Source organism: Mastigoproctus giganteus, chromosome 7, assembly GCF_048544385.1.
Source record: "Mastigoproctus giganteus isolate SK-2022 chromosome 7, ASM4854438v1, whole genome shotgun sequence".
NCBI classification, from domain to species: domain Eukaryota; kingdom Metazoa; phylum Arthropoda; class Arachnida; order Uropygi; family Thelyphonidae; genus Mastigoproctus; species Mastigoproctus giganteus.
The window spans coordinates 171,557,876-171,577,039 of record NC_143581.1 but is presented as its reverse complement, the minus strand read 5'-3'; the positions used below and the strand labels follow the sequence as shown (position 1 = coordinate 171,577,039).

Here is a 19,164-nt window from a genome sequence, read left to right as displayed (position 1 = left end):
TTAGGTGCAACTAATATATCACTGAATTTGATTATTAATGTACTGTCCAATAATATAAGTATAAGTTTGACTGATATAGATAAGCATAGCATTTTGGGAAGGAAAAACTCATTTATCTGGTGTCATGTTCTAGAGTGTGGATAGTAGAATGTAACACCAGACGATGATACCTAGTTTGTAACCAGTCACAAAGAGAATCATTATACCCAGGTAACGGCATTACAAATATCTTTAATATGAAATGGTAATAAGTCACAAAAGACATCAAAAATTTTACTTAGGAGTTACTGTGTTAACTCTTCATGTTTAAACTCTTATTTAAACATGCATCAAGAATAAATTATGCAGTTAAGGTTACAATCAGGGCAGTAACTGGGCAGAGCACTTACTGTAGATGCATTTTTTTTTAAACTTTGAAATACTTAAAAATGATTCAGTGAGCATTTTTAGTTGTTAGTTATTTGTTTAGTGTTAATTTATAATATTTATATATGGGGCTATGGGACACTATCTTTTTATCATGCATAGGAATACCTAGCTGTGGCTCTGATTACAATAAAAGAAATATATAGATTAACCTTTGTAATTAATATACTAATGCTCTACTAATGTGCTCTCAAAGATGGGTGATCACAACATTTATATAAATTAAATGCTTTTAAAATCAATATTTTGTACAGTAATAATCATTTCAACCAAGTAATGGCATTTTCATCTGTTACTCCTGGTTCAAAATGACATCCTGCGAGGGCTCTGAACCTCAATTCTGCTAGCTTCTTTAACTTATCCTTCTCATTGATCCTCAATTTGGAGAATTTCTGCACCCTTTTAATTCGCAACTGCCGTCTTAAACTCATTTCATGAAGCGTTTCCCAGTATTCCAATGTTTTGGGATCGAGTTCATCAAGCATTGGGGGTGGACCCAATCTTAGCTTCCATATCCAATCAGGATATTCACTGTCATCTTTAAGCATTACATCCTCACCTGTTTTATAAATGTTACTTCCACATACATAATTTACCAATTTGTGTGGATCAGTTTCAACAGGGCATCTTTTCTTTTGCAATCCCACCTTGGGTATTACATATGCTCCAGCTGGCAGAAAAAAGAAAAAAAAAGAAACTATCTTAATAATAAGATTAAGCAGCATCCACATAAACCACTTCTGTAAAACAAGCACAGAAATGATTTATATCACGTGTTTACAAATCAACTTCACAACTTGAAACCCTAATGAACAATATGTAAAAATATATCCCTCTCCTCATGCTTGCATACATATGCACAAATCTACAAAAAACACTTTTAATTATTTTTAAAACCTCACACACCATAAGGGTAATTTTGAAGAAGTGTATGCCCACAGAAGTAAACTCCTGTGGGCATACACTCTACAAAACTTCTGGTTAGCAGATCATTTCAATCAAGTGATATAATTTTCATTGGCTCTGAACAACAATTCCTTAGTTTTTTTATTTTATTTTTTTGTTTTGGCAAGGATATATCATCACATCAAGCAGGTCTGTTTCTATGGGAGTAACAGATTACACTAAAAAATAACGAATAAGCAAGGCATGGTAATGAGCAACTAAAGAAAAGAATGGAAGAAACATAAGTCAAACTAAGGGGGTGGAGCAAAAGAAGATACAATGGACGAAATTAGGTCTATATCAAAAGCAAAAAGCAATATTACTATGAAGATAAATATGGTTATGTCTTTATAGCAAATTAATACTACAATTAGGGTCATACTTAGAAATGTGCTATTTTGTACCTGGGTATCAAAATACAAATTTTGGGCTCATGAGAATGGATAAGGTTTTGGAAATTTGTATAGTCTTTTTGATTAATTAACATATTAAATTGTGTTTGACACTTAGTTTAACAGTCAGTCACATTTGTTAGTGATTTTTGTAAGTTATGACTTATTATTCATAGCACTATTGTATTGGTGTTTTGGCATGAGTATCGTAGCACTTAACTAGTAGTGAAGTGGAAAAGTAGGGTTTAAATTGTGATAAATAAGTAGCTTGAAGGTTCTAATCAATTTTTAGGCATATATATTTTTTTCCTTTTACTTAAGACATTTTACTTTTGGTAAAAATCAACTAATTTAAAACTGTGATCATAACAGTATAGCATAATGTTTATTTTGAACTTGACAACATAAGGCATAACGTAAAACATGACAGCATAATACATATCACTGAATTTAGGAATCTGTTAGCTTAGTGTAATATTGTCAATTAATTATATTAATTAATTTTCATTGTTAGTCAATTAAATTGTATTTAAATGGAAATCATGCTCCAGACGAGAGCAGCAAAGGAACAGGCACGAAGTAGCTGGTGTGCTGTGGCTCGGGGGGGGACAACTGAAGGGGCAATTCTCCTATGAATCATGGCGTAACAAAACATGAAATGTTTGCATATCCTTCCAGAACAGGACAATACAGCCAAAGGGGAATGCCTTTGTGTTTGGTGCAGAGTGTGAAGAAATTAAGCACCACCTCTGCATTCTGATGGGAATTTATAAGAATTTGAAGAGAAAGGTAGAAGCCCTCAAAGGAATTAAAATGGGTACTCATCAAGTTCTCAGCTATCTCGCTGAATATCAGAGCTCGCACTTGTCCATCAGGCAACACAGCAGCAATCTCCAAGGTAGAATGCTCTGGTTATCACAGGATGTAGTTATTGTTAGTGACTATCAGGAAAACAAGGAAATATGTGCAAGGATAGGGAAAATAGGATCAGGGTATATCTGCCAGAGGCAAACATAGATGACGTACAACAGATATCTTTTAAGGGCACAAACAGTGATTGTACTTAAGAAGTACAGGGCAGTGTTGGGAAAAAGTCATGAGTTAGGACTGATTTGAAAATGTCTGCAATTCTACTAAGACAAGATAGGAGGAAGTATATGTTCAGAGACTTGACAATCAATTTGGCCCTGGAGAGAATGTGTAAGGCTTGTGAGGTAGAATTTTTCTCAGCGTGGTCTGTAGTTGTTAACAGGAGAGACTGTTTTTACAGGAATGGGGTGCAAGAATATTTGCTGATGCTATCAAGACAGTGATAGGTAAGGTGTCTGGGACTACAGGCCTTGCCGTGGGTCATCGTGGAACAGATAAATACACAGGCTGTGTTAGAGTAGCTAAGAGTAAATACATGTGCAGGTATACTTGCACATACAATGATGAACATGAAGAGAACATTCTGATATGACTGAAGATTCCATGGAAGGGGAAACGCATTTCACCATAATAAGGTAAAAACCTACAGAATTCCAGCTGTCTGTATTATCACAAATTCAATAAGATCGTGTTTACTATCCATTTATAATAGATTGCACTAACAGAAAAGCCTAATAAACAGGGAACTGCTAATTGTATTTATTGTTTTATGGTTGTGACCTCCAAAAATCCGACCAGACTACACGGTATGGTTGGAGACAATCATAGGGTAATCTAGAGTGCTGGCCTATTCAGCTGACAGTTGCAGCTAGCACTGTCCACACGTACACCTTACCTCAGTTCTTCAATGTTTACTTTATTTTTTTGTGGTTTTGGGTTAGGAGAAGATGGCAACAAAAATAAAGAGGATTACCGTGTCGATGGAACAAAAACTGAATGCGCTTTTTTGCATTGATAAGGGGGAAAGTTTAAAAAAATTGCTCTCCATATTGGGGTGGCAAAACAAACTGTTTCTGATTGAAAAAAAAATAGGAAAGCAATAGAAAACTTTTGTGCAAAAATGGTAGCTTAAGAAATAGGGCTACCCTTAGGCAGGCAAAAAATGAAAATTTGGACGAGGCCTTAAACATTTGGTTTTGTCAAGAATGAGAGCAAGGGATTCCTCTTTCAGGCCCCATTGTTCAATCAAGGGCTCTTAGCCTTAACGAAAAGTTAGGAAGTGACCCGTCTTTTACTGCAAGTTTGGGGTGGTTATCAAGGTGGAAGGAGCAATCTGACAGCGCGGAATTACAGGTGAAAGTCTTTAGCATTAGCAAAGGCCCATGATGCAAGAAAGCAAGCTTATATAGCATCAGCCAAAAAAAAAAAAAAAAAAGAAAAAGAAAACCCCTTATTTCACAAATCCACTCGCTCCAGATGTTTGTCAAGTTCTGCCTTGAATCCATTTAAGCTATCAACTTCTACAATGACAGATGGAAGTTTGTTCCAGCAATCAACCACCCACTGGCTAAATGCAAACTTCCGCACATCTATCCTACCATCCAACCGTCTTTCCTCAATTTGAATTTATGCCCTCTCAGGCGATTATTCTAGGCAAGAGGAAGAATTCCATCAGCATTGAGCATGCTCAAACCATTCAAGGCTTTATACACCTCAATCAGATCACCTCACAGGTGCCTAGTCTCCAGACACTGTAATTTGCAAAACTTAAGCCTTTCTTCATAAGAGCAACCCTTTGTTCCATTCACTAATCTTGTTGCCCTTCTCTGTACTTGTTCCAACAGCTCTACATCCTTAAAATGAGGCCCCCAGACCTGTATACAATACTCAAGGCGTGGCCTGACCATTGCCTTATACAAGGGGATAATCACCTCCTTATCCCTGCTAGAAAAATTCCTGTATATCATTGACCTGTATATCTTTCTGGCAATTATGTTGCAAGCGAAGAATTTAAAGTACAGTTTCTCAAGTTTATTAGTGAAGAAAATTTAGTTCCATCCCAAATTTTTAATGCTGACAAGACTGGTTTATTTTTCAAAATGTTACCCAAAAAAAAACACTTGCCTCAAAATTTGACTCTTCAGCTAAAGGACATAAATTGAGTAAGGAAAGAGTGTCATTGCTTTTGTGCAGTAATGCATCTGGGAATTTAAAGTTAACACTGTTCGTTATAGGAAAATCTGCTAAGCCCCACGCTCTTAAATATGTGAACTTAAATGCCCTCCCAGCTAAGTACACGTCACAAAAATCAGCTTGGACGAGCTCAGCTCTTTTTAAAGATGGGTTTTTCATCTCGTTTGTTCCCTTAGTTAAAAAATATTTAAGGGATCAAGGGATGGAAGAAAAAGCAGTTTTATTCAATGATAACGCTCCAACCCACCCAGCAGACAAACATCTGGTAACATCTTTGTAAAATTTTTGCCACCCAATGTTACTGCTCTATTACAGCCTATGGATCAAGGAGTTATAGAGTCTGTGAAGCGACGGTATAGAAAGAATATGATAATCTCACTGTTAGAACAACAAGAGGCACTTGAAGAAAAATCTAACTTTAGGGACTTTCCTAAAAATGTCAACATAAAGGCAGTTATTTATTTTTCTGCTGCAGCTTGGGACAAAACTGACAAGACTACCCTTATCAAAAGCTGGAAAAAACTTTGACCTGATGTTCCAATGGAAAGGTCTGAGGAGGAAATGGTTATTTCTTAGGATCCTGATGATGACAATGATGATGAGTTCAGTTATTTAAATGTCTAGGGGGTTGTTCAGATGTAACAAATGAAGACATTGCCCCGGATAATGTGTGATAATGATCTAGAACATCAGATCCTCACCAAGGAAGACATTATGCAAGCATGCTCATCATCGTTGCAAGCTAACGAAGATGACAACTCCGATAATGAAGTGTGTGAGGAAACAACTGGCACAAGTCACACTGAAGCAACTGAAATGCTGGAGAAGCTATTGATTTATTTCAAGAGAGACAGGATGACACATCAGCTGGTGAGCTTCTGACCTTGAAGCGGTTGCAAGATCATGCAACCCGAAAGGGAGTTTCAAAATTAAAGCAAAAAAAACATTGAGGACTATTTCAAGTAAATATTCTCGAAAATAGTTATTTGTTTTGTGTAATATAATGTTCTACATTAAAACTTTATTGCTTTGTACAGTATTTTGTTTACTTACCATTTTCTTTTACTTTTTATAATTTTTATTTGAAAATATTGTTTTATTAATTTAATATAAAACCAATTCAGTTAAAATTTTGTTATTTAATAACTTTAAATAAAAACTGGTACGTGAAAAGATAGCTTTCGATTAACCCGGACCGAGTGTGGTCCCGTCAAGTCCGGATTAACGGAGTTCTAGTGTACTAGCCTTTTCATACTAACGAAGAAATACTGTGCAAGGCTTAGACTAAATGGATGCGAGATGAACTACTGAGATTTGGCAGACAAGAAAAGCACACGGGATGCATATAAATTATCAGGTGATACAGAAGCCAATGGTATATATAAATTAGTCTGTACTCAAGTCACAAAGGAGGTTAAGCAAGCTAAGGCAGATTACGAGATGGCCTCTGGCAAAGAAAAGCAGCAAAGACTTCTATACTTATATTAACAGTAGAAGGAAGGTGCTGAATCACATTCAGCCACTTGATGTCAATGGGATAAATGTTGATGACCCTGCTTAGGTTGTTTTCAAATGGAATAGCTATTTTGCATCTACATTCACAAATGAGGAATTCTTTAGGGGAAGGGATACCAGATGTTTTTTAAACTATAATGGAAAGCTAAGTGACTGTGAGAACTGACAGGATATCAGAAGACAAATTGTTGAAGCTAAGCAAAAGTAAGGAACACGGAGTGGGTGGGATATATCCAATTATATTATGGGAGGCAGCAAATAAGGTAATCAAATCCTTAGCCGTAATTATCAGGGCATCTTTGGATTCATAGTATGTCCCTTGGACTGTAGATATGCAAATGTATTGCCAATTCACAAAGGGAGATAAAAGGGTGACAGGAGTAATTACAGACCTGTTAGCATAAGTTCTGTTCTAGGGACAATAACAGGTAACTGGTTAAACAAGTAATGCAGAACCATCTAGACAGGAGTGCAGTTGTATTTCAGTCACAGCATTGGTTTGTTAAGGGGAGATCTTGTCTGACAAACTTGGCTGGACACTATGATGCAGCCGAGAATTAGGGTTGAATTTGAAAAAGTGTCTGCAATTCTGCCCAGACACGATAGGAGGGAGTATATGTTGAGAGCCTTGTCGATCAATTCGGCCCTGGAAAGATTGTGCAAGGCTCAAGGGGTAGAATTTTTTTCAGCCTGGACTGTACTTGTTAACAGGAGAGATTGCTTCTACAGGGATGGGATACACTTAAATAGAAAGGGTGCAAGAATATTTGCTGATGCTATCGAGGCAGTGTTAGGTGGGTTGGAAAACTGCTAGCTTGGGGGGAGACAAAGACCAATAGATTGACAGTAGCCACTGGGAAAGAGATTCTTGCACTGCTTCTATTAGAATGAGCAGAAGCATGAAAAACAAGATGCATGATATTTCAGAGACTGCTGGGAGCCATTGCGGTACAAGTAAACACATGGGTTGTGTTAGGGTAGCTAAGAATAGAAACAGGTGCAGGTATACTTGCGTGTACACCAATGCTAGGAGTTTAGTAAATAAATTTGATGAATATGAGGTATTGCTCAAAACATCAAAGGCAGATATTGTTGGGATATCAGAGACGTGGTGTCACACAGATATAAGGGATGCAGAACTGGAATTTGGGGAGTAAAACGTCTACAGAAAGGATAGACAGGATAGGAAGGGGGGGAGGGGTTATGCTATTAGTTAAGAAACACAAAAACCAAGGAAGTGAAGCCAGTCGACATCGCTGGACAGTGCAGTGTTGAGTCAGTTTGGTGTGACATAAGCATTGGGAGATCAAAATTGAGAGTAGGAGTGTGCTATAGGCCTAATGACTCTGATGAGTATAATAAGGAACTGTACAGGGAAATAGAGTGGACCAGTAAATCAGAGAGTCTTATAATGGGAGATTTTAATTTCCCAGATATTGATTGGAATTTGGGGGCTGGTCACTCACACACTAGCAGGGCTTTTGTGGATTTATTGAATGATTGTTTTCTACACCAGCATGTTCGGGAGGCAACTAGAGGCAGTAATACTCTTGATTTGATTATCAGCAGTGATTCTTCATGCATTAAGAATCTGCAGATAAATGAACCACTAGGTGGCAGTGATCACAGTGTGCTGAAGTGGGATTTACTCAAATAGGTAACTACCATTAGGGGTAAAGGGAAGGGTTATTGCTTCCGTAAAGGCGACTACGATGGACTGATTCAGTATTTAAATTCTATACAGTGGGACCAACTGATGATGTTACCAACAGCAAATTCAAAATGGGAAGCATTCAAAGAATTAATCTTGGAAGCTACTAGGCTTTACATACCAACTAAGAAATATTGTTCAAGGTTTAGGCCAAAATGGATGTCAGATGAACTAATGAGGCATATGGCAGAGAAGAAAAATGCATGCGATACTTACAAATTAACACATGACACAGAAGCCTATGATAGATACAAGTTGATATGCAACCAAGTTACAAAGGAGGTTAGGCAGGCGAAGGCAGATTACGAGAAATCCTTGGCAAGGGATGCAAAGAAAAACAGCAAAGAGTTCTTTACTTATGTAAACTCTAGAAGGAAGGGGACGAATCAGATTGGTCCACTTGATATTGATGGGTCAACTGTTGATGACCCTGCTCAGGTAGCTAACAAACTAAATGAATATTTTGCATCAACATTCACACATGAGGAGTTATTCAGCGAGGGGAATGCCAGAGGTGCATTCAACTCTAGCAGTAAGCTACAGAATCTTGAAATAACTGGGAGTAAAGTGGAGGAGAAACTGTTGAAGATAAACACAAGAAAGGCACCCGGGGTGGATGGGATCTATCCAGTTATATTAAAGGAGGCAGCAAAGGAAGTAAGCAAACCCTTAGCCATAATTATGAGAGCTTCCTTGGACTCAGGGGAGGTACCCATAGACTGGAAATGTGCAAATGTGACCCCAATTCACAAAGGAGGATCAAAGGCTGACACAAGTAATTATAGACCTGTGAGCTTAACTTCTGTTCCAGGAAAGTTAATGGAGGCACTGGTTAAAGAAGCACTGCAGGATCATTTAGACAAGACTTCAGTTATAGCTCGGACACAGCATGGTTTTGTTAAGGGGAAGTCTTGCCTGACCAATTTGATTGGATATTATGATGCAGTCACAAAACAACTGGATGCAGGGAATAGCTTTGATATTATATACTTGGATCTTAGAAAGGCTTTTGATACTGTTGCACATGGAAGACTGCTACACAAATTGGAGCAGTTTGGCATTGGAGGCAAATTGCTGCTATGGATAAAGGGGTGGTTGAGGGGGAGAAGACAGAGAGTGGTAATCAATGGACACTGCTCATCGTGGACTAATGTTATTAGTGGAGTCCCTCAGGGCTCAGTGTTGGGTCCATTATTGTTTTCTGTATTTATAAATGATATTGATGATGGTATATCAAGCTTAATGTCCAAGTTTGCAGACGATACAAAGGTTGGCAGGGTTGTCAAGGACACTACTGACACTATGCTGCTGCAACAGGATCTGGAAAGGTTGAGCAGATGGGCTGAGAGGTGGTAAATGAAGTTTAACATTGACAAATGTAAAGTACTACACATGGGAAACAGCAACCCCAGAGTAACGTATCAACTCTGTGGTACTACACTGACAGTGGTAGAGAATGAAAGGGACTTGGGGGTGGTTGTGCAGGCAGATATGAAGTTCTTTGAGCAGTACAGACGGGCTGCAAGAGTAACTCAGTGTCTTATCAATGATATACAGGAATTTTTCCAGCAGGGATAAGGAGGTGATTATTCTCTTGTATAAGGCAATGGTCAGGCCAACCTAGAGTACTGTATACAGGTCTGGAGGCCTCATTTCAAGAAGGATGTAGAGCTGCTGGAACGAGTACAGAGAAGGGCAACAAGATTAGTGAATGGAACAAAGGGGTGCTCTTAGGAAGAAAGGCTTAAGTTTTGCAAATTACAGTGTCTGGACACTAGGCACCAGCGAGGTGATCTGTTAGAGGTGTATAAAGCTTTGAATGGTTTGAGCATGCTCAATGCTGATGGGATTCTTCCTCTAGCTCAGAATAATCACCTGAGAGGGCATAAATTCAAATTGAGGAAGGACAGATGTAGGATAGACGTGCGGAAATTTGCCTTTAGCCAGCGGGTGGTTGGTTGGTGGAACAGACTTCCATCCCTTGTAGTGGAGGTTGATAGCCTAAATAAGTTTAAGGCTCAGCTGGACAGGTATTTTGAACGAACAGAGGTGTGAAGTGGAAGTGGTTTTTTTTTTTTTTGGCTGATGCTGCATAAGCTTGCTTTCTTGCATCAAATGCCTCTACTAATGCTAATGCAGTGACAAAGGAACTAAATGCAAAAAACTAATTTTGATATCATACACTTGAATTTCAGGATAGCTTTTAATACTATTGTACATAAAATATTGATATACAAATTGGAGCAGTACATCAATGATGTGCAAATTGGCATTAAGGGAAAGTTACTGCTATGGATAAAGGGATTGTTGAGTGGGAGAAGACAGAGTGGTTATCAATGGACACCACTCTTTGTGGGTTAATATTATTAGTGGAATCCCACAAGGTACAGTGCTGACCCCATTGTTGTTTTCAATATTTATTAATGATATTGATGAAGGTATATCAAGCTTAATGTCTAAGTTTGCAGATGATACGAAGGTTGGCAGGGTAGTTAACGACAGTAATCAGAGTGAGCTACTGCAACAAGATCTAGGAAAATTAGGTTGTTGGAATGATAAATGGCAGTTGAAGTGTAACATTAACAAATGCAAGGTACTGCTTATGTACCTTGCATTTATGGTTAACAGCAATTTCAGATTAAGTTATTAACTGTGTGGTATTACACTTAGGGCAGTGGAAAATTAAAACCTGGGTAATTGTGTAATCTGATATGAAGTTTTATGAGCAGTGCAGACACTGGACACTTATGAGCAGAGCAGCTCATGGGGTCAATGATATTCAGGAAATTTGCTAGCAGGTATAAGGAGGAAATTATCCCTTTGTATAAAGAAATGGTCAGGGTCCACACTTTGAGTACTGAATACAAATCTGGAGGCCTCATTTTAGGAAGGATGTATAGCTGCTGGAACGAGTACAGAGAGGGGCAAGGAAATTGGTAAGGGGAACAAAAGGATGTTCTTACCTAGAAATGCTTCAGTTCTGCAAATTGTATCATCTGGAGACTAGGCACCCAAGAGGTAGTCTGATTGAGGTGTTTAAGGCTTTGAAAGGCTTGAGCAAACTCAATGCTGATGGGATTCTTCCTCTTGCTTAGACTATGGACACGAGGAAGGATGGTTGCAGAATGGATGTGCAGAAGTTTGCTCTCTGCCAATGGGTGGTTGATTGCTGGAACAAGCTTCCATTCCTTGTTTTTGAAGTGAACAGTGTGAATAAATTCAAGGCAAAACTAGACAAACTATTGAATGGGATGAATAGATTAAATGGGAATTTATTAGCTGATGCTGTATAAGCTTGCTTCCTTGCATGATTTGCCACTATCAATATTAACCACTAATCTTCCTGACTAATGTCAGGAAGATTAGTGGTTTAGTATTAATATTGATAGTAGCAGCTGTAGCTTGATGTAATGTCTTCTGTTTCTTGACCACAGGCCAATGGAAAGCTGTGCACTGGAGTGCAGAGTCATGTCTGGATGTGGCAGATGTTTGGAGAAAGCCACATGCTGGACTGTATTGTTCTGACAACGAAGTTTGGCAGAAGTAGAGAACCATCTTTCACGGTTGGCCTGGAATTTTGTTGTTTTGGATAAAATCACGAATGACAAGGTCTATCTTTATGTTACCTACATTGTAGCAGTTAAGTTGAGGAATGCCCATATCTGTATTAGCAGGACAATGGTCCATTTCATGCTGCTTGCATTGTGACAGTCTTGTTTGAGGAAGTGAGAATTAAAAATTTGAACTGGACAGCCTAGAATTAAAATTAAATTTTAGAGACTGTTCTCAGAACTTTTTGACTATCCCTCATAAAATGAAAATAGTTACATTATATCACAAACTTAAAACTGCCTCTTTAAGAAAATGAGCTCATGTTTCCTTAAAGAGGCAGTCTTTGCAGCTTGTAATCTAGCAATGGGCATTTAGTAATTATTTACTACTAAGTAATTGTTATCTCCTAGGATTTGAAATTAATAAAATACTGACTGTATGAAATGCAGGAAATTTTATTTTAGCCAGAAAGTTATAAATTACTGGAATAAGCTACCTACATGGGTGTTAGAAGATGACAGTTTGGGAAAATTGAAAGTGCTGGATAGTTACTTACGGGAGGAGGGAAATGCATAGATTGTCTATTTCCTTTTTTCTTATTATTTGGCTGGTGCATCATAAGCCTTAGGCTTCCTTGCACTATATGGCCATTACTAATACTCTGTTTCAAATGTTGCTACATTTCTAGGCTAGGATCTGGGTGGAACAGATTAATTTGTTTTGAATGCTAATTTGTATTTCCAGATTAGTCCCGATTGTTAATTTATATTTCCAGATTAGTCCCAAACATATCTGTAGCTAGAAATTTGTTTTGAGGAAGGATACAAAAAAAATGACTTCTTGAATATTTCTCTGTGTGTATGTGGGGATCATGGATGTTTATTTTCCTCATTCCCCAGCTATTATGGACATGGTATTAAACCACACTGTAATATGAAAATAACAAGGGAAACAAACTTTCTCATATCACATAAATTTAAAGGACAAGTAATGTTTGTCATAAAACCAATACAGTAATACCCCGACTTACGCGAACTCGGAGTTACGCGGTTCTTGATTTTTTCGTTTGGTGTATATCTAAAATTAGCTTAACAGTGATTTGGAAGTCAAATTATAAAGCTTGGATGACAGCTTCCATTTTTGAACACTGGTTTGGTCACCACTTCATACCCGAAGTCGAACGTTATTGCAAGTCTAAACAGATTCCATTTAAAGTGATGCTTCTTATTGACAATGCACCCGGTCACCCTCCTGCCACCCTAATTAATTTCGAAGTCGTGTTTTTGCCTCCAAACACAACCAGCTTGCTTCAACTGATGGACCACGGAGTCATCAAAACATTCAAGGCTTACTACACGAGGTGTTTGTTTGCACGTCTGAATGAAGCTATGAGATAAAATAGTGCGATATCTGTTAAAGACTTTTGGAAACAATTCAATGTTTTAGATGCCGTAAGAATCTTGGGATAAAATTCACAAAAAAACATTGAATGATGTCTGGAAGTAACTTTGTCCATTTTTTTTTCAAAACCGAGACGAAAACAACACCAGAAACTGATCATGTCGCTCATGTGATAGAAGAAGTTGTTAATCTTGCCAGGCAATTAGATTTGGAAGTCAATGGTGATGATGTCAACGAGCTGTTGGATTCACATAGTCAGAGGCTGACAATGAATGAGCTCATAGAGATGCATGAGCAAAACGTCACTTAACTATCCGACACTTCAGACCCAGTTCCACCAGAGAAAAACATGACAATTGCAAGCTTGACAGAAGGTCTCAGCTCAATTGAAAAGGGCTTAAAAATTTTAGAAAACAGACTCCAACGAAGAACGCGTTATAGCTACAAAGCAAGGAATAAAAAAATTATTAGCTTGCTATGAAGAAATTCTGCGTGAAAAAAAGGCGGCGCTGTGTCGTCAGACCAATTTGTTAAATTTTATGAAGCCATCGACATCGAAATAACTTTTTTACGTAATCCATTTATTTTTTAATACATATTTTGTATTAATATGTATAAATAACTGCAATTTTATTAAATATTTTTCTTCTAAACTAGTGTTTTTGTTAGTCCTTGGTGCCAATTAAACAAAATTTATATGTATTTATATGCAAAGTTGTTGTTGTTATTTGGATTTTAGGAGCATTAGCAACTAAGGCCATATTGCTCCGGGATATGCGGTGGTCATTCCCTGACCTTCCTGCATCCCCCGTATTTGGTGGTGACGGGCTCGAACCCCGGTCTAATCAAGAAGCGTGTGCTGCGCACTGCTGCTCCTTCCCACCTGGCTACGGAGGCGCCATGCAAAGTTGTACCCCGACTTACACAAATTCGACTTAAGCGTTTATCGTTGGACCCACCTATCGCGTAACTTCGGGGTATTACTGTACTCAATAAGAATTAGCCCCTTCCTTCAATGTGTTCCAAAGTTCCTTTTTTTTTTTAAGAAATGAACAAGAAAAAAAAAAAAAAAAGAAACAAACTGCACATATTGGGAGAACTGTTGGAGAGAGACTTAGATTTATTATTATTTTCTGATCAGATCAGATTTTATGAGAACCGAGAATTTTGCAAAAGAACAGACAAAAATCTCTTGCCATATCAATATTCAACTCAGCTCAGATTCAGAATGGGCTGACAAGGTTTTTTTTTTTTTTTTTTTTGGTAGTTGTTGGCGCATCGGCTTCTGTGGCCATAATGCACCTCCCAAGGTTTTTGCAGTACTTTGATTCAAGCCCGAGGCGGGATTCGAACTCGTGACCTTTGGGTTGCCAGGCAGGCACTTTACCCACCCAGCTAGCCCACACACAAGGTTTGTAAAAATACTGCAGGGAGAGCCTAGAATTCAGCGCTATTCCAATGATCTTCGTAAACAAATTGGAAAACCAATCATGAAATCGTACACTGCATATTACAACCATAATTATTTATTTTATTGTAATATTTTAGAGGTATTCATGATGAAAGTACAAGTTAAAAGTAGGCGTGGCTGACCATTGCCTTATACAAAGGGTTAATCATCTCCTTTTCACTGCTAGCAAAATACCTGTATAAACAATGACAATAATCTATGACCTGCTCTGGCAGCCTGTCTGCATTGTTCAGAAAACTTCTTATCTGACTGCACAATCACTCCCAGGTTTTTTCTATTTTCTACCACCCTAATCATAGTACCACACAGTTGGTACATTCCTCTAGGGTTACTTCTACCAATACGCAGTACTTTGCATTTGTCAATGTTAAACTTCAGTTGCCACTTCTCAGCCCATCTGCCCAAATTTTCTAGATCCTGTTGCAGTAGCAGATTGCCATTACCAACCCTGCCAACCATTGTATCATCTGCAAACTTTGACACTAAGCCTAATATACCTTCGTCAATATCATTGGTAAATATGCAAAACAGTGGGCCTAACACCGAACCTTGTGGGACTCCACTAATAATATTATTCCACGAAGAGCAACATCTATTGATTACCCCTGTCTTCTGCAAATCAAACCACACTTTTATCCATTGCAGCAACTTAGCCTTAATACCACACTGCTCCAATTTGTACAGTAATCTTCCATGCACAACAGTGTCAAAAGCTTTACTGAAATCCAAGTATATGATATCAAAATTATTTTTTGCATCTAGTTCCTTTATAACCACATCATAGTATCCAATCAAATTTGTCAGACAAGACATTCCCTTAACAAACCCATGTTGTGTCTGAATTATTATTACAGTCTTCTCTAGATGATCCTGCAATGCATCTTTAACCAGTGATTCCATTATTTTAATGGAACAGAAGTTAAACTAACTGGTCTGTAATTACTCAAGTCACCCATAGATCCCACTCTGTGAATACATCTGCACTGAAGAAAATGAAGAATCAGAAAGCCCTGGGGAAAGATGAAGTTACTGTAGAGTTGTTAAAATTGGGAGGAAGAGACATAACACAAAAACTGGCAAGGCTCTTCACAAAGTGCATTAGAAAAGGTGTGACGCCTAAGCAGTGGAATAATGCAATCACAGTTTTGCTGCATAAGAAAGGAGATAAATCAGAAATTGGAAATTACAGTCCAATTAACTTGTTATCCCACATCTACAAGTTGTTCACAAGGGTCATTACTAACAGATTAGAAAGAATACTTTATGAGAATCAACTGAAAGAGCAAGCTGGCTTTAGGACAGGATTCTCAACTATGGATCACCTTCATGTAATATCACAGCTAATGGAGAAAGCAAATGAATTATAAAACACCATTATGTCTGGCATTTGCGGATTATGAAAAGGCATTTGACTCCATACAGCATAAGGCAATGTTTTGGGCACTGGAAAGACAAGGCACAGATACCCCACATATTATGATTTTGAAGAAAATATGAGAATTCTACCTCCTTTATTAGACTAGACAAAGACAATAGGAAATTTAAAATCGAGAAAGGAGTTCGACAAGGAGACACAATATCTCCGAAGCTGTTTACTGCTGCCCTTGAGGAAGCTTTCAGAAGATTAGACTGGTCACAGAAAGGAGTTGATGTGAATGGAGAGTACCTAAACCATTTACGATTTGCAGATGAAATTGCAGTCATAAGCCACGATCCCAAAGAATTAGAGGAAAATAAATCAGTTATGCACAGTTAGTAAGGATTTTGGACTAAAGATGAATATTGCTAAAACAAAAGTAATGACGAACAAGTATGCCACAGAAGGGGAAATAATGATTGAAGGAGCAGTAATTGAAAAGGTGGAGTCGTATACTTATCTGGGAGAAGTTATTGGCTGTAATAATGATAAATGGCTGGAAGTCAAGAGAAGAATAAATTTTGGATGGATAGCATTCAGGAAATATAGTCACATACTGAAGAGCAATATCCCAGTTTGTCTGAAACATAAAATAATGAACCAATGTATACTCTCCACCATGACTTATGGAAGTGAAACTTGGGCACTCACCAAAAGAATGGAAGAGAAGCTGAGAACTACACAGCGAAGAATGGAAAGAATTATATTGGGAATCAGACTGTTAGATAAGAAGAGAAACACATGAATTAGGCAGCAAACTCAAGTAAAGGACATTCTTATCAAAACTAAAGAACTAAAATGGTCTTGGGCAGGACACATAGCTCGAAGACATGATGACAGATGGACTAAGAAAATAACAGAATGGTACCCAAGAGGAGCTAGAAGAAAACCTGCAAGACAAAGGCGGATAGATGAAATTCATGAGTTTGTGGGTAGTAAATGGATGGCCAGTGCTCAAAACAGAAGGAACAGGAAAGTTGCTGGAGAGGCCTTCATCCTGCAGTAGATTGAAAATGGCTGATGATGATGATGATTGCACACCTCCAGTCGGTGGGGACTTCCCCTGAGCCCAAGGATACTCTCATAATTGTGGCTAAGGGTGTGCTTACTTCCTTTGCCACCTCTGTAATATAACTGGATAGATCCCATCCACCCAGGGTGCCTTTCTTATGTTTAACTTCCACAATTTCTCCTCCACTTTGTTCTCAGTTATTACAAAATTATTAAGCACCTGTTACAGTTTGATCCCAGGGGCTCACATCTGGTGAGTATGGGCTTGGCACACCCAGGGTCCTGAGCTGGATATTATCATTCTTCTTTTTCTTGGTGATTCCCTTCTACTTTTCTCTCTCTCTCTTGGGGTAAATCAGAAATTTTTTTTTTTTTGGCTGGTGCAGCATAAGCCTCAGGCTTCCTTGTACCATAGGGCTAATAATAATAATAATCTTCTAGCATTTTCCTCCCTTAAATCTACGTGTGAATGTAGATGCAAAATACTCATGTACATTATTATTGCACGTAGAATAATCAAAATGATTTGTAAATTGATGCTGCTGGTGATCTTTGAAAAAAATGTATAACAGTAAGACTTATTTATTGGCACATACCTCCACCAGCACCACCAACTTTCTTGGCGTAACCCTTTTTGCTCGCATTTAGCGGGCACTTTCTCAGCAAGTCTGCAGACCACTTGTTTCCAAACGCCCTCATAAATAACAGACTCATTTCAAGAATGTGAGACAAAATAGATCTATTGCTTGTTTACACTACTTTAAACAATATGTTACATCCACAAACGGAACATGCACTTCCTGCGGCAGCATGAACTGGCTTTTATACGTCAGCCTTGGAATTCCCAGCATCCCTTGCGCGACACTCCTACTTTTGACTGAACCTGTTAAAGTGAGCCAGCTGACTTTGATAAAATCAGAAATTAAAATAATAATAATAATAATAAATAAAGAAATAAAAATCGGTTAAACTTATGTAAGAGATTCTTACCCATGGATCTTTGCGAAAGCAAATGATGGCAGATGTAGCTGCGACCACTGCTTCTCACTGATTGGCTGCTAATCACCGCGAATTTCAGTTAGAGCGAATGCCGTTCTGTAAAAGCACAGAGTAGTAGTAGATACAGAGTAGTATACTACTGTGGTTTAACAGAACGGCATTCGATCTGTGGTGAAACCTATACGTTTTCTGTGTAAAACCACAGAGAGCATTAGCAAGGGTACGTGATGCAAGAATGCAAGCTTATATAGCATCAACCAAAAAAATACCCCCCCCCCCTTTCTCATTTCACCCATCCACTCGCTCCAAATATTCGTCTAGTTCTGTCTTGAATCTGTTTAAGCTATCATCTTCTACAATGACACATGGAAGTTTATCCCAGCAATCAACCACCCCGCTAGCTAAAGGCAAACTTCCGCCCATCTATCCTACAACTGTCTTTCCTCAATTTGAATTTATGCCCTCTCAGGCTTTTATTCTGAGCAAGAGGAAGAATCCCATCAGCATTGAGCATGCTCAAACCATTCAAGAACTGGATATCATCATTCTTCTCTTTCTTGGTGATTTCCTTCTACTTCTCTCTGTCTCTCAGGGTAACTCAGAATTTTTTTTTTTTTTTTTTTTTTTTTGGCTGGTACAGCATAAGCCTCAGGCTTCCTTGCACCATATGGCTAATAATAATAATCAGTCACCTCGCAGATGCCTAGTCTCCAGACACTTTAATCTGCAAAACTTAAGCCTTTCTTCGTAAGAGCAACCCTTTGTTCCATTCAGTAATCTTGTTGCTCTTCTCTGTACTCGTTCCAACAGCTCTACATCCTTCTTAAAATGAGTCCTCCAGACCTGTATACAGTACTCAAGGTGTGGCCTGACTATTGCCTTATACAAGGGGGATAATCACCTCCTTATCCCTGCTAGAAAAATTCCTGTATATCCTGTATACAAGACACTATGAGCTACTCTTGCAGTTCCTCTGCACTGCTCAGAAAACTTCATATCTGCCTGCACAATTACCCCCAGGTCCTTTTCACGCTCTACCACTGTCAGTGTAGCACCACACAGTTGATACGTTACTCGGGGGTTACTGCTTCTCATATGCAGTATTTTGTATTTGTCAATGTTAAACTTCAATTGCCTCCTCTCAGCCCATCCGTAAGATATGTTACTCCTCTGTGGTAAAAACCACAGAAGAACGTCTCTAGTGGCGTTATGGAAAGTTCATGCCGTAAACATAAAATCTTGCACCACTCCGGGAAAAAAA

General features: G+C 38.3%; 1 protein-coding gene across 2 annotated transcripts; it reads right to left on the bottom strand.

The window, feature by feature from the left end:
* Window positions 1-638: 638 nt before the first annotated feature.
* Window positions 639-17,993, bottom strand: mRpL54 (mitochondrial ribosomal protein L54). 2 transcript variants are annotated; one of them, XM_090377193.1, is made up of 2 exons: window positions 17,895-17,993; window positions 639-1,096 (listed from the first exon to the last, which is right to left on the bottom strand). In XM_090377193.1, exons 1-2 carry the CDS (start codon window positions 17,896-17,898, stop codon window positions 687-689), a joined length of 414 nt encoding a protein of 137 aa, XP_090233319.1. In that variant the 5' UTR covers window positions 17,899-17,993; the 3' UTR covers window positions 639-686. The 2 variants fall into 2 exon arrangements, with proteins under 2 accessions (XP_090233319.1, XP_090233318.1); XM_090377192.1 differs by lacking the exon at window positions 17,895-17,993 and adding an exon at window positions 17,501-17,744.
* Between the last annotated feature and the right edge of the window lie 1,171 nt (window positions 17,994-19,164).

Excerpts from the sequence above, each read along its gene's own strand:
- mRpL54 (XM_090377192.1), bottom strand. The coding sequence starts at position 17,618 with ATGAGTCTGTTATTTATGAGGGCGTTTGGAAACAAGTGGTCTGCAGAC. Across the intron at positions 1,097-17,500 it reads AGTTGGTGGTGCTGGTGGAG|CTGGAGCATATGTAATACCC; the intron begins GTATGTGCCAAT and ends TTTTTCTGCCAG.